The 16,519-nt window shown below is 46.0% G+C and overlaps 1 protein-coding gene across 1 annotated transcript in view; it reads right to left on the bottom strand.

Moving 5' to 3' along the window:
- The window catches only part of CACNG2 (calcium voltage-gated channel auxiliary subunit gamma 2), a 172,841-nt gene extending 159,414 nt beyond the window's left edge, over nt 1-13,427 (bottom strand). Inside the window, exon 1 of the mRNA XM_060776982.2 lies at nt 11,595-13,427. Coding sequence (XP_060632965.1) covers nt 11,595-11,805 — 211 coding nt within the window. The 5' untranslated portion in view covers nt 11,806-13,427. The remainder of the gene's footprint in view (nt 1-11,594) is intronic.
- Between the last annotated feature and the right edge of the window lie 3,092 nt (nt 13,428-16,519).

Raw genomic sequence — 16,519 nt, 5'->3', positions numbered from 1 at the left:
TGTCTTAATATTACTTAACACTTCAGGTTGAGCATTCCTCATTCGGAAGTCCAAAATAATCCAAAATTGTCCACATAGATGGATGAGATCATAACACCTTTCCTTTCTGATGCTTCAGTGAACACAAACTTCATTTCATGCACAAATTATTTTAAAGTATTTTGTATGAAATTACTTTCATGCTGTGTGTATAAAGGTGTATATGATATATCAATATATTTCATTTTATATATAGGCCATATTGTATATATATGCAAATATGGGTATTCCAAAATCCAGAAAAATCAAAAACATGTCTGGTCTCAAGCATTTGGCATAAGGCCTACTCAACCTGTACACTTCTAATTGAGAATGTTAGGGGAATCTTAACTACATAGGAGCTAGTTTCGCCAGATCATTTCTCTACAGACTAGTTTTGGAACCCCTCTCTGTTGTGTTAAAGTGCCAAAACATATAGGGAAGTGGTGGTTTAGAGAAATCTTGAGCAGGAAAAGCATAAAATAAGCCTTTGCCAACTTGTACTCTTGGTTATTTTGAATTACAACTTCCAACAAGCCAGCTTATATGGCTCATAGTGAACAGGAATGGGAAATTATGTTCAAAACATCTGGAAGCTATGGGCTGGAGAATCTGGGTTACGTTCTTCCAATACATGCAGATTCTCCACTCCAAATTGTCCCTTTCTAGTGAGTCTTTTCCTGCTAAGAAATACATTGCTCAGTATTATTTACACACCTACAAAGTACATGTGTAGCTCCATCTCTGTGGAACACATATACTTCAGCTGCGTATTACATGAACACAGGTATGTACTTCAGACAAAGTCCCCAAGAGTGATGTAAACTGTATAGGGTAGAATACAATTCAGTTTCCTCAAATTTGCATCCTGCTTCTTGATGAATATGAGCAAAGCTTTAAAAATATCTTGTTTCAAATTTTACAAAATTGCACCAAGCGCTAGATCAAACCTACATCAGAGCTGGGATGTGTGTGCCACCTCAGATATGACTGAAGCCATTATTGTGAAGAAATAAGCATTGGCTTCAGTGGCACCTTCTAAGACAGCGTTTCTCAACCTGGGGGTCGGGACCTCGGGGGGGGGGGGGGTCACTAAGAGGTTTCAGAGGTGTCACCAAAGACCATCAGAAAACATATTTCTGATGGTCTTGGGAACCTATTTGGCAGAGAAGGTGGAAGATCTCTCTGCCTGTCCTTCTCTTCCTTTTTGGAAACAGGCGGATAATCCTCCCATCAAAAACCTTCCTTTGCTCTGATTGGCCGGCCTCTCAGCTGGCCTCTAGCCAAGGGGAGGACTGTTTCTGAGACTCCAAGTGGGGAAGGGAGAGCAGCCTTGCTTGACGCATGGCAGCATGGTGCGCAAGTCTGGGTGAGGGAGAGCATGCAAGGCTGGAGGAAGCCTCACCCCATAAAGACCCATCAAGGTATGGGGGTTCTGTATGGGAAGTTTGATGGGGTTCAGAGGACTCTTGGAATGTAGGTGAACTATAAATTCGAGCAACTACAACTTCCAAATGTCAAGGTCTATTTTCCCAATGTTCACATTTGGGCATATTGAGTATTGGTGCAAAGTTTGGTCCAGATTCATCATTGTTTGAGTCCATAGTGCTCTCTAGATGTAGGTAAACTACAACTCCAAAAATTCAAGGTAAATGGTGACCAAACCCTTCCAGTATTTTCAGTTGGTATTTTCTGTGTGCCAAGTTTGGTTCAATTCCATTGTTCACAATGCTCTTTGATAAATTCCAGCAACTACAACTCCCAAATGACAAAATCAATCCCTCCGCAATCCCACCCTTATTCAAATTTGAGTGTATCCGTGTTCCAAATTCCATCCAGTGAATGAAGACTCTTCCTGCATATCCGATATTTACATTCATAAAAGTAGTAAACTTACAATTATGAAGTAGCAACGAAAACAATTTTATGGTTGGGGGAGCCACCACAACATGAGGAATAGTATTAAGGGGTTGCGACATTAGGAAGGTTGAAAAACACTGTTCTAAGAGAACAAATAGAATGGGGCATAAGATTTCTTAGATGCCTCAATGAGTAGTGTAGTAGTCTGAGTGTTAAGACTATTACTCTGGAGACCAGATTTAAATTCACACTTGGTCGCAGAAACCCACTGGATGACCTTGGGCAAGTCATACTCTCCCAGCCTCAATGGAAGGTAAAGTCAACCCTCTTTTGTACAAATCTTGCCAAGAAACCCCTGTGATAAGTTGGCCTTGGGGTTGCCATTAGTTGGAAGTGATCTGGGGCTCACAGCAATAAATAATGATATCTGTTGTTTGTTTGGACAATGGTACAGAACCTAGTTATTCTTGCTGCTACTGGTTGTTACAACAGAAAAGAATCTAATAATCTATCCATCTAGACCTGGTTTGGAAGATGAATCAAAGCTTGAACTAACACTTAGCAGTCACAGTTTCAAGGACACAGCAGTGTGAGTGTCATACAAGGTGACACATAATGTGGGTAGGGACAGATATCCTGCTGCTTGCTCTTTTAAATATGCTTTTAAAACATTTTTTTTTAAAAACAAACAAAATAGGGAAGTTGTAGACACATTGCAGAACCTTGTGGCATCTTCAAGACCTTTTATTTGACACAAGGCTTTGTGAAATGTAGCCTACGGTATAATGTGGACTACCATCCACACCACCTTATGCCCAATGAAATGTGTTAGCTTTAAAGACATCACAAGATTCTTAGTTGTTTTGCTGCAACATACAAATGCAGCTCCCTACTCCTGCTCAACTAGAAAAAATCTTTACAAGGGAAGATGCAAATTAGTATAATGCTGGGGAGTAGACATATATAACCTTTCCAGAAACAATGCAAGGGAGCATTTTAAAAAATGAACAGAGTGAGGCTGATGACACATCCTGGTGTTTGCTACTAAGTAAAAATCAAAATGATGCTAACTGATCCCAAATTGTTGAGGTATAACAGACTTTTCAGCCTCAAAAAATACACACTGAGAGGCCTAAATCCAATTGTTACTCTTAACTGAAGTACACCCACAGAATCAATAGAAACTTGGTAAATCACCACTTATGTAAGCCCCATTGACTCAATATGTTGACTTTAGCTGGAGAACTGACAATTGGATTTAGCCCACCATCTCACCCAGGATTTCTTGAAGCAAGACCCATTGTGTGAAGTAGGGTTTAATTCCAAAGGACAGCAGCTGTTAAAGGCCACAAAAATGCTGAAACTGCAGGCATGAAATTGTATCGCCCCCTTATCAGTCTATCCTCTTTTTCATTCCTTCTAGAAAAAACAACTGGATGGGCTGGAGGTCACCTTGGCCTATAGAGCATGTTTCCTGGAGCTTATGTAACTGGCTACCCTTTGACATCTAAACACCAAATCACTCTTTACTTGGACCAGGTTAAAGACCCTTCCCACAGGCATCAGTTCCACAGGGATATAATAAGAGCGTGTGGGTTTTGCATAGTGCTCTTCATGTCTCTAGTAATAAAGACCATGCTTTCAAGGAGTGGGTCGCATTCAGGGGAGACAAAGCAGGGTATAAATAAATATAACAACAACAACAACAATAATAATGGGTGAGTGGAGTTTAATCACATTTTCCTGGGAGCAAACTGCTCCTATTACATGCTAAGGCGAGATGCCATTCCCAAAACACAAACATAAGGCAGGACATGAGTTATTATACTTAGCAAATGAGTGGCACAAATACAATTAGTAGTGGATTGCATTCTTGTGAAAATAATACAGAAAGACTAGATGTTTTCCATGCATAGAGGGAACTGTTTTTTTTCTTCTACACAACTACAAAATATATCCTGTTTCATTACACAATTCAAGGAGCAAGACTAGATTTAGAGGAGGGAGGTTTAGGATAGAGTTACTTCTGTACGAAATCCATATGCTCTCCTGACTCTATTCACCTACAACTCAGTCAAATAATGATGCTCACAGTATTTAAAAATAATTAGCTAAGGGGGGAAGCATAAAAGACTGGAGGAGACTCTCCTCCTACCATTAAGCAAGGAGTAATATAGGAACAAACCTATTCCTGGTGACATTTTGGCACATGAGTCCTAAATTCCCACATTTTTCAAGGGGGTGCAGTAGGAATTTAATCCAGTGGTGTCAAATTTCAGTCTCACATGAATTACTTTGTGATTTCCTAGAACCTGGAGGCCCACACAGCTGAATAAAATCCCACATTATCTGCTTTGAACTGGGATATATAGCAGTGTGGACTCAGATAACCCAGTTCAAAGCAGACATTTGGGATTTTCTACTTTGATATTCTGAGTTATATAGCTGTGGGGAAGGGCCCAGAGATTCACTAAGCACCATGGAGTCAAGGGTTCAGAAGAGTTACTGTTTTTGGACCACAGCTATGATGGTAAGAAGTGAAGTCTGGGAGTTGTGGTTCAGAAAGGAATAACATTTCTTTGCTTTATTAATGATATACACTTCAAATGGAAGAATGAGGTGTTTCTGAGCTGCTGCTGAGCCCAGGAATTTGTTTGCCATAACAAGATGGATTGGTGCTCACAGTTCCTCCACATATACATTTCCTTCTGGTTCTGTCAAGCTTTCTTTGAACAGTCCCCCCCCCCCCCCCCAATGTGTGGTGGGAAGTTGCATTGCTGTTCTTGTTCAGCTGTTGAGGTGACGGCCTTTTCACACTAAAGTTTATAGTTGTATGATTCTATTTTATCTGTCCTAGATGCATTCTATGATATACTACAAGTGTGTGTGTGTGTGTGGAGTACTGGTTTGAGTGTTAAACTATGATTCCTGAAACCATAGTTCGATTCCCCACTCAACTATGGAAAATTACACACTCAGGTATTACACACTCTCAGCTCCAGAAAGCCATGAAATGACTTGAAGGCACACAACAATAAGAACAACAATACACCACAAACCCCAGAATCCATAGGATGCAGCCATGGCAGTTAAAGATAAATTATTGTGCTCCAAGTGCCTTTCACACAGCCATATAACTCAGAATATCAAGGCAGAAAATCCCATAATATCTGCTTTGAACTGGGTTATCTCAGTCCACACTGCCATACAATCCAGCTCAAAGCCAATATTGTGGGATTTTTTGCCTTGATATTCTGGGTTATATGGCTGTGTGGAAGGACACTATGAGTGTAGTGTGAAAGGCCATTTAAAAAATTGCCAACTGACAGCAAATCCAGCTATATGGTATCCACACTATTAACTTATATGATAGTTTGATACTATGGAATGGTTATGGAATTAGAGACTAGTTGTTTGCGGAGGCATTTACAATTCTCTGCCAGAGTACAATAGAGAACACATAGTACCTCACTAGATAACAAATCCTGACTCCATAGTCAGTAGAAGCAGTACCTAAGTATTATATGTGTATGGTGTGAATGCACCACCATGAGATCCAGAATGACCTATCTACCCTGGATTCTAACTGAATCCCATCTTCCCCACAAGGATGAAGACTAGTAGAAAAATGGAGATTTTATTTAGAAAGAACTAGCCAATCAAAATTATTTTCAAAACCAAAGCCTGTTCTGTTTTTTTTTAATCCCCGACATTTAAGGTTATGTCTGCAAAGGGTTGAAGTGGGAGAGCAAGTCTTTGTTGCCTTTGTGGGCTTTCAAGTTGAGCCAGGTGACCTTTCCAAGATGGTATATTCTCTTTAGAAGGGAAATAGTTTTAGGAGTGGGGAAAGTTGCTCCTTAAAACATCTTCTCCAGGCACCCTAACCCACTTCACTGTAGCAAGTTTTATTTCTGTAGTTTACTAGCTTCTGGTGGCACAATGGGTTAAACCCTTGTGCCGGCAGGATGAATCTGGGTAGAGCGCAGATGAGCTCCCCTTGTCAGCTCCAGCTGCCCATGCAGGGACATGAGAGAAGCCTCCCACAAGGATAGCAAAATATCCACACATCCAGGCGTCCCCTGGGCAACATCCTTGCAGATGGCCAATTCTTTAACACCAGAAACGACTTGCAGTTTCTCAAGTCACTCCTGACACACACAAAACAAACAAAAACAAAACAAAACTAGAACCCCGAGATGCACCAAATGGAGCATGGGAGAACATCGCTCAGAACACTTCCTTTTAAAAAGACCACAAGTCCCAGAATCCAGCCAATTGACTATCCTAGCTGAGGAGGATTTTGGGATATACAATCTTCAAAAAAGTCCAAAGCAACACATCTCAAGAGGTCAACTTTCCCATAGAAAGAGAGAAGAGAGAAAGAGAGGGGAGGGAAATGAGTAGATCAAAAAACGCTACTACGACTTTTTTTTTCATTTGGAGCCATTAATAGCAGTTCGACCTGATTTCTCTGAAACCTGTGATGTGAGGTTTTTATTCTTCTAGAGACTGGGTGGGGGTGAAGGAAAAAGAAGGCCTCTCTCCTTTTTCTCCTGAGAAGTAAAGGGCTCTCAGAACCAGAATTGGAGGGGATAATGGGTTTAGGACTGGGGCAGGTGATTGGCTTTCCTGTTCAGGCTTTTGGGAGTCCCAAACTCAGAAAAAGAACCCAACTTGGAAGGCTAGCTAACTTATCCCAAGGCAAGTAAGGAGCATCCTTGGCCTAGTCCAGGAATATAGTTGAGGAAGGGGGCAAAGAAAGTAATAACCTACCTACCTAAAGAGTTCTGCCTCTGCTCGCCTGATATTTTCTTTCCCAAATGTCTATCATTACAGGGATCTAGACCAAGCATGGGCAAACTTTGGCCCTCCTAGTGTTTTGGACTTCAACTCCCACAATTCCTAACTGCCGGTCAGCCTCAGGCCTCTTTCTTTTTGCCATCAGCTGCTTAAGCTTATTATTACAGGGATCTAGACTGGGCATGGGCAAACTTTGGCCCTCCCAGTATTTTGGACTTCAACTCCCATAATTCCTAACAACTGGTCAGCCTCAGGACACTTCTTTTTCTCCCTCAGCCACTTAAGCTTATCATTGCAGGGATCTAGACCAGGCACGGGCAAACTTTGGCCCTCCCAGTGTTTTGCACTTCAGCTCCCACAATTCCTAACAACTGGTCAGCCTCAGGCCCCTTCCTTTTCCCCCTCAGCCACTTGGCTGAGGGGGGAAAGGAAAGGGCCTGAGGCTGACGGCAGTTAGAAATTGTGGGAGTTGAAGTCCAAAACACCAGAAGGACTGAAGTTTGCCCATGCCTGATCTAGGCACTTGAAAATGCTTCCCATTTGCTGTATTCGCATCCCTTTGGGAACTTTGCCTGCCTCTTTTCCCTTGGATGCCTCAACTGTATTCCTAAACACTCAAGTTGAGCTTTTCAGATGACCACAAGGCTAGTAATTTGGGACTGAAAGAGGGGAAAGGAGCCTTTAAGAAGGGCAGAATTCTTATGGAGAGGGGGCAACACTCTCATTTGCCTTTCTATAGCTTCCTCCTTTCCTTAGGCCCGCACACTGAGGGATGAAGGTAGCTTGAGGCCACTTGCACTGCCATAGCTAGATGCTAGCTTTATAGAAGGCCTTTGGACTCCTAAATACTAATAGTGCATCTCCCATGCTTCCTTAGCATCGAACCATGGCAGTTCAAGTAGTATCAATACTACAGTGTGGATGCATGTCGGCCCGACTTGAAGGCCCCAAAAAGTGGGTTACTGGGGGCTTTTAATTACTGGGGCCTGGCCCTTTTAATGGGCCAGAGCTTCCCAGGGAGGGAGGGCTTGAGGGAGAGAGACTCGTGCAAAAGGGGAGCGAAGAGGCCAGCTTCTCCTCCCCTCTCGCCTTTCCGCGCCAAATGCCTCGCAGCCGCCAGAGAGACGTGTCTGTGCGGATCCACCGGAGCACAGCCGGCCTCAGACTCCCTCCCTCCCTCCTTCTCCCCCTCCGCCAGCAGCTCCCCCATCTGCCTAGCAGCTCCCAAGCCCCAGCAAGGAAGGCCATGGAGGCCCATCCAGGCTGGCCATTGAATGCAGTTGGGAGCGAGCTTCCAATTGCGAAGGCCAGGCAGAAAACTCTCACAAAAGGGCACGAAAGAAGGCCTTTCCTCAGTGCTCGGGGAGGATTTGTGTCATCACCGCCATCCGGCAGCCAACCAGTTCCAGGATTTCCTATGCAATCAACCACTTTCTCATCAACTGGTTTGAAACTGCATTAAATGTGACCATGGGGACCGTCGTTTATCCTTCCTTCTCTCCTCCAGCCTCTCACAAATAAATCCTCCTTCTCCGTCCGTGGGTGCATGGACAAACTTGGGTCCAGGTATTTTGGGCTCCAACTCCCACAATTCCTAACAGCCTACTGGTTGGGTTGTGGTAAGTTTTTTCGGGCTGTATGGCTATGTTCCAGAAGCATTCTACAGTGTACTTTCACCACTGTAACAAATGAGCAGAGTTTTACAGGTCCTGACATGCATCTTCCATGATGGGAGGAGATTCCATCTGAACACGAGGAAGAACTTCCTGACTGTGAGAGCCGTTCAGCAGTGGAACTCTCTGCCTCGGAGTGTGGTGGAGGCTTCTTCTTTGGAAGTTTTTAAACAGAGGCTGGATGGCCATTTGTCGGGGGTGCTTTGAATGCAATTTTCCTGCTTCTTGGCAGGGTGTTGGACTGGATGGCCCACGAGGTCTCTTCCAACTCTATGATTCTATGATTGCCTTGTATCTTCCTTATCAGAAATGCTTGGAACCAAAAGTATTCTGGGTTGCTGTGAGTTTTCCGGGCTGTATGGCCGTGTTCCAGAAGCATCCTCTCCTGACGTCCTCACAACCTCTGAGGATGCCTGCCATAGATGCAGGTGAAACGTGAGGAGAGAATACTTCTGGAACATGGCCATACAGCCTGAAAAAACTTACAACAACCCAGTGATTCCGGCCATGGAAGCCTTCATCAATACAACCTACTGACTGTTAGGCATTGTGAGAGTTGAAGTCCAAAACACCTGGAAGGCCCAAGTTTGCCCATGCCTGATCTAGACTGTAGAATGAACGCAGCTGGACCCCACTTGAACCGCCTTGCTTCAGTGTAATGGAAACATAGGCGTTGTAGGGCCCTTCCACACAGCCCTATATCCCAGAATATCAAGGCAGGAAATCACACATTATCTGAGTGTGGACTCAGGGCTCTTCCATACTGCCCCGTGTCCCAGAATATCAAGGCAGAAAATCCTGCAGACTCAGATAACCCAGTTCAAAGCAGATATTGTGGGATACAGGGTTGTGTGGAAGGGGCCTGAGTCCACACTCAGGTAATGTGGGATTTCCTGCCTTGATATTCTGGGATATAGGGCTGTGCGGAAGGGCCCGTACTTAGCACTCTTGGGCAGAAAAGGCATGTCCTCCAAACTACAACACCCAGGATTCCCTAGCGCTGGGCCATGGCAGTTGAAAGTGGTGCCCACCTGCGTCCCGTGCTGGGGGGAAAGGGCTCTTGGGCGGGCTCGGGGGTTTCCTCTCTTTCCCTCGGGCACCACGGTTGCAATGGCCAGGCACGGTTCCCTCTCTCCCCAGTCCTTCCCTCCTTCTCTCCCCACCCCATCTTCTCTCTTTCTCCCCCCTTTTTTGGCTGGCCTAGTGCCTCCCCATCCTGGAACCGCTCTGCAGAATCCAAAAGGCAGCGGCTTGGAGCGCGAAAGGGCACCAGATGCAGTATGCGTCAAAAGAGACCATCGCTCAATGAAGTCACTTAGCGATTCCAAACATGTTCAGCCATCACTCAGCCGCTTGCACCAAGAAGAGGCGCGGGTGCGGGGGGAGGAGAGAGAGAGGGAGGGAGGGAAGGAGGGAGGGAGGGAGGGAGGGAGGGAGGAGAGCAATGCCGCTCTGCTTCCCAGCCACAGAGGCTCTTCCTCCAAGCGCACTTGGCCTTCTTCTCTTCCTCCCCTCTCAGTCTAGAGCGAAGGAGCCCACTGAGGCAAAGGGGGAGCCTGCCAGTCTCCCCCGCTCCTCCCCGGATCCCATTTTGCAGGATCCGCTCTTCGCCCGTTTCCCAGCCATCGCCCTGCCAGCCCAGCGGCCGCCAATCGCCTTTTGAGGCGGGGACCCGACAAGCCAAGCATGGGACATGCGTGACAGAGGATCACCCATCATCCCACGGCCATTTCCTTGTTCTCTCTCTCCCAACTTCCAGCTTCTGAGCTTGGAAACAGGCGCTCCGCGGTGGAGCATTGGCTTTGCCTGCCCTTCCTTTCCTCCCTCTCTTTCCAGGCACGATCGGGAGAGCCCCTCTCGACACCTCCCTCCCTGCCTCTCACATGGAGAATAGCCCAGCTGAAAAACGGGGAAGGTGATTTGGAGGGAGGAGAGCTACAGCCTTGCCTGTGCCCCAAAAGCGGGCTGCACCAGAAGTCCTCAGCCATCTTTTGGGTTTCTAGTCCGCTTTCCCATCAAAGATGAGGGAGGAGATGAGGGGAAGAGGAAGAGGAGTCCTTTCATTCTTTCTTTATTTTTTCCTTCTTTCTTTCTTTCCTTCCTTCCTTCTTTCCTCCCCTCCCTCCTCTCCCCCTCTCTTCTTCCTTCCTTCCTTCCTTCCTTCCTCTCTCCCTCTTTCTCCTTCCCTCTCTTCCCCTCTCTTCTTCCTCCCTCCCTCCCTTCCACTTCCTTCCTCCCTCCCTCCCTCCTTCTTTCCTTCTTTCCATCCTCCCTCCCCCTCCCTCTCTCCCTTTCTTCTTCCTTCCTTCTTACCATCCTTCCTCCCTCCCTCTCTCCCTCCTTCCTTCCACTTCCTTCCTTCCTTGTTTCCTCCTTCTTTTCTTCTTTCCATCCTCCCCCTCTCTCTCCCTCTCTCCTTCCTTCCTTCTCCTTCCTTCCCCTTTTCCATCCTCTCTCCCCCCTCCCCCCTCTCTTCCTCCCTCCCTCCCTTTCTCTTTCCTTCCTCTCTTCCTCACCACTTGTTCCATGGGCAACTTGCTCCTTTCCCCAACTCCCCTCCAATCCCACTTTGAAGCCAACCACAAACAAGACCACATTCAAACTGCTGGGGGAGACCCTGACCAAACTCCCCCCCCCCTTCTCCAGAAAGTCAACAACTAAGGTGTGATGTACGTTTTGTGGGGAGGGAGCTAGAGCGAGTGTACCCATTCAGGCATCCTCCTGAGTGAAACACACAAGTGGCAGTGATGAAGGGAAGCAAGCACAACTTCCTCTCCTCACCTCCCTCTCCCAGTCCCGCCACGACCTCCCCCCTCCCTCCCTCCCCACGACACGCGCACCCGAGGCAGGAGAAGCCAACACGGCGCAGGCCAAGAACATTACATTTCGCGCGCGTTCCAAAAAGAAAAAAAAGGAGGGAGAAAAGCCGGAAAGAGGCGGATCGAAGTTGGGCGTTGCGGCCCCACGGAATCGGGTTAGCTTAGCGAGGATTTCAAGGGGGGGGGGGGAAGGGGGAAGTGGGTTGGAGGGAGAGAAGGAGGCCTTGAGAAGAGGAAGAAGCGATCTCCCCAACTTTCCTGCGCGTTCCCAGAAACTAAACCAAGCTTTCTGGCTTCCATGAGAAGTGAGAAGGATATTTTTTGGGGGGAGAGGGTGCAGGTGGGAGTGGATGTGGTGTGGGGAGGGCAGGAGGAGGAGGAGGAGGGAGGGGAGAAGAGAAGAGGGGGATCCAGAATGCCATACCTTCCAGGCAGCAGGTTCTCCATAATCCAGAATGGGTCATGACTTCCTCGTTCTTTTTGCTGGTCTCGTTCTCCCCGGTCCCTTTCATCTTGCAAACCCCTCTGGAGTAAAGCCAGTAATCGGTCCCCACAGCTATGGTCATGAGGCTGAAGGCAGCGAAAGCACCAACGGTGGTTAAAAGCATCTGAACACCTCGGTCAAACAGCCCCATAATTCTTCATTCTACAAAGACCCCACCGCCTTCTGATTCTTGGGCCGTGTGTCTGAGTGTGTGTGTGTGTAGGGGGGTAGGTTAAGAAGAATAATTAAAAATAATATTAATAATAATATTTTCCTCTAATAATAATAATATTTATTAATAATAATAATAGTAATAAATAAATAAATAATGGTATCTATCCGAGAGAAATCTCTAGCTATATATCTATATCAGTATAGATATAGATATATATATGTGTATATATATGTATATATAAAAAAGGAGGTAAGAAAGCCCACGGAATCTGTGTAAATGGGAGGAGGGAGAAAAAAATCACACGGGGAAGAAGAGGCTGGCCTTTTGAAAAGAGAAACGTTCTGGCGGTTATCTTATAAGATAAATATATATATATTTGTATATATATATATGTTTGTATGTATATATATCTTATATATATATATTAAAAAAATAAAACAAAGGGGGAAAAAATAGAGAACGCCCCTCCCTCCCAAAATGAGACGCCTTAATCCCTTTTCCTAAAATTCTGGTCTCCAGTTTCCATATGTAATGGCTAATTTGGAGATGGCTTCCACAGTGAAGAGGGGAACAGCAGCAGCAGCAGCAGCGGCAATAGAAGAAACAGCATCCTCAACACACTCGCTCATTCTCTGGACCTAGACAGTTAGAGACCGTCAGAGCAGAGATGCCACCTTCAGCCTTCTTGCTGAGCTCTGCAGCCTGCGCCATGAAAAAATCCTTTCCTTCCCAGTTATCTTCCTCGGATTGTTATTAATTTTGTGTGTGTGTTTTTGGAAGGAGGGGGGTGTTGTTTTGTCGGCTTGTTTTCCTTCCAATCCCCTTCTCCCCTTCCTTCTTTCCTCTTTTTCTCCTTTCCTTCCTTCTCTCTTGTCTTTCTCCCTTCGCCTTCTTCCTACCACCGAACCAGCTTGGCCAGGATATTGTAAGCCCTTGATTCCAGCTGAACAGGTGCGGAGGTGGTGCCTTCCATGGCTCTTCTTCTCGTCCTCCCCCCTCCTCGAGGCTGAGCAGCAGTTGTTATTGGAGGCGCCAAGGTTTTGGTGGTGCTGAGATATCGAGATCTCTCTCTAGGTTAGGCAGAGGAGGGGGGAGTCTCTCCCCGAGAAGGAAGGCGGATTTCCTTCCCCCTTGCCTTGGAAATCTTCGGAAGAGAAGGCAAAGCAGATGACAGGCGGGCTTTTGCTGCAGGAGAGGCTGCCGGCGCCTGGCGCTCCAGATCTCGTCTCGGGGAGCAGCGGAGCTACTGCATTGGGAGCCGGGTGGTGCTGAAATGGACAGCTCCCCCGCACCGCGGTGCTGAAGAACAGCTCCGGTGCCTCTTGGCTGCTGGGAAAAAATTGGCAGGACCCGGTCTTGGGGGTGGAGTGGGCTGGAAGGGCTTCTTTCCCCCCTCCCACTTCCGCGATCCTCCTCCCCTTCCTCAGCGCCTGCAAGCGATAGTAAGTAAGCCTCTCGGAAGCTCTCTCCGAAGCAGGGAGGGCGGGGGCCTTCCTGCGCGTCCTTTTCCGTTCGTGCCCCTCTTCTTCCCGATCCCGAAAGGATGACTCCCATAGGCTTCAGAGGCTCCGAGAAAGACGTCGCGGGGCCCCTCCTCCTTGCCTCTCTTTCCCCTCCTCCTCCTCCTCCCTGCTTCATCCCAGCTATACGTGCCTGCCCAGAGCTCCAACCACAACCCTCGGATCACAATTAGAACAGCACAAAACTTCAAGCAGGCGTTTCTCTCTTCCTAGGAGGCAACGTGGAAGGGTAATTTGGAAGATCTGTCTATCGCTGCATCTGGGGCTTGACTCTAATGTGTGTTGGCAAAAAAGTCCTCATTATTCTCCTCTCTGCGCTGAAAAGAAAAACCTTTGGGGAGGGAGAACTGCCGGTTTCTATCTAGGACTTGGTTCCTCTCTTAATCAGGGTCAGGATCGGTGTGGTGTCCGACTTCTTCTCCTGGGTTGTGTCCTATGGGTGGCCCCATCAACCCCAGGGATCAAAGGTACTGGGAGGGCAACACGATGTGGGGAAAGGAAGCTGAAACAGATTCAGAATCCTCACGCTTAAATGACCTTAAAATGTGTCCCTGTGCATATTGGTGTGTATTTGTAGCCGTGCTGGTGCAGCAGGTTAAACCGCTAAGCTGCAGAACTTACTGATCAGAAGGTTGGCAGTTCGAATCCATGGACGAGGTGCGCTCTCGCTGTTAGCCCCAGCTTCTACCAACCTAGCAGTTCAAAAGCATGCAAATGTGAGTAGATCAAGAGATACGGCTTCTGAGGGAAGGTAATGGCACTCTATGGAGTCACGCTGGCCACATGACCTAGGAGATATCTATGGCTTAGAAATTGAGATGAGTACCACAATGTGAGTAGATCAATAGATACCACTTCTGCGGGAAGGTAATGGCACTCCATGGAGTCATGCTGGCCACATGACCTACGAGATGTCTACAGACACTGCCAGCTCTTTGGCTTAGACATTGAGATGAGTACCACAATGTGAGTAGATCAATAGGTACTGTTTCTGCAGGAAAGTAATGGTGCTCCATGCACCACTGGCTCTTTGGCTTAGAAATGGAAATGAGCACCACAATGCGAGTAGATTAAATAGGTACCACTTCTGTGGGAAGGTAATGGCATTTCATGCAGTCATACTGACCACATGACCTTGGAAGTGTCTACAGACAATGCTGGCTCTTCGGCTTAGAAATGGAGATGAGCACCAACCCCCAGAGTTGGACATGACTAGACTTAATGTCAAGGGGAAACCTTTACCTTTACTCTTATCAAAAAGCATTAAAGGCATAAGACAGGCATTACTGGAGCAAACTGAAGGCACATTTAATTGTATCCTGTTCCCTCCAGTGGGCAATCTGATGCTTATAGAAACCCCACAAGTAGGAAAGGAAAGCAATAATCCCTACCCCCAGTACATATTGGTAGGTAGATACCATGATAATGGTAGATAACATGGTACTTCTGATCCTGGAAGCAATATATAGGCACCGTGAATTGCCTTATCCTGCATGAGTATGTCTGTTCTTCTTTTGAATCCTTCACAATAGATGGCCATGACAGCATCATATGGAAATTATTCCAGACTTTACTATGCACTGTATAGAAATGTACACTTTTCTGGTCTTTTTATTGATACTGAATTTTCTATGATTCGGTATAACAGAATGATATACCGAATGATCCTGGGTATTATGAAGCACCTTCTCCATTTTCTCCACCCAATACATTGTTTAACCAATGCCATATTGTGGGCTAAGCCAGGTATGGGCAAACTTAAGCGGCTGAGGGGGAAAAGGAAAGGGCCTGAGGCTGTTAGGAATTGTGGGAGTTGGAGTCCAAAACACCTGGAGGGCCCAAATTTGCCCAAGCCTAGGTTAAGCCCTACTGGTAGTCCCAGCTAGAATCAGGCCACTGAACCCATGTGTAGACATACATTGCCTCCTCATTTAAAAAACCAAAATGATTGGGTCTTCTAAGGTTGGGTGCAACCATATGATTCAGGGCCATTTTGTGTTATTTGCTGCCTTTCCTCTCAAGCACAAACAACATTATAGTATCTTCTTGCTCCAAAAACCTCATAATTTTGGTTTCCCTTTCCTGTCTCTTACTAAGATTTGTAATATCTGTTCTGAGATGTCGTGTTTTAATCTGCAAGGCAGGGGAAGCCAATCAGGGCTACCACATCAAAACTCTTTGAAAAATCTTATCTCACTAGAGTCCTACCTGAATGTTAAGCTCTTTTGGGAAGGACTTTTTTCTTAGTCCCACCATCATTGCAGACATGTTTAATGCAGACGTGGAAGAAAGCATCCCAGTGGCTCTTTCCAGGTGATTGAATTCCTTCTCTCAGGATGGACTGTTTATCCTCTTTCTGCTCTTTTTTCACTAGCAAGCATAGATCTAGCAGGCCTTTGGCTTTAAATTGTTGTGGCACAGGCATGTTGTAGTTTATTTTACTGTTCTTTTAATGTCTTTTAAACTGTTCAAATGACTCTTTTAAATATTAGAATGATAGACCTTGGAGTTAGAAGGGACTCCAGTAGCCATCCACTCCATTCCTTCTCACACCATGTGAGGGACACATAAGTAAATCATACCTGAAAAATGGCCATCCAACCTCTGTATTGTAAAAGGCTTTCATGGCTGGAATTACTGAGTTGTTGTAGGTTTTTTGGGCTATATGGCCATGTTCTAGAAGCATTCTCTCCTGACATTTTGCCTGCATCTATGGCAGGCATCCTCAGAGGTCATGGGGTCTGATGGAAACTAGGAAAATGGGGTTTATATATCTGTAGAATGACCAGAGTGGGAGAAGAAACTCTTGTCTGTTGGAGGTAGGTGTGAATGTTTCAATTGGCCACCTTGCTTTGCATTAAATAGTTTAGCAGTTTCAAGATTTGGCATCTTGTGGCCTGGAGGAATCCTTTACTGAGAGGTGATTAGCTGTTCCTGACTGTTTCTTGTCTGAAGTTCCCCTGTGTTTGAGTGGTGTTCTTTATTTGCTGTTATAATTTTAGAGTTTTTAAAATACTGGTAGCCAGATTTCGTTCATTGCCATGGTTTCTTCTTTTCTGTTGAAATTGTTCACATGTTTGTGGATTTCAGTGGCTTCTCTATGTAGCCTGACATGGTGGTTGTCAGAGTAGTCCAGCATTTCTGTGTTCTCAAATAAAATGCTGCGTCCA

The sequence above is a fragment of the Anolis sagrei genome, chromosome 5 (genome assembly GCF_037176765.1).
Source record: "Anolis sagrei isolate rAnoSag1 chromosome 5, rAnoSag1.mat, whole genome shotgun sequence".
NCBI classification, from domain to species: domain Eukaryota; kingdom Metazoa; phylum Chordata; class Lepidosauria; order Squamata; family Dactyloidae; genus Anolis; species Anolis sagrei.
This window is presented reverse-complemented; position numbering and strand designations above follow the sequence as displayed.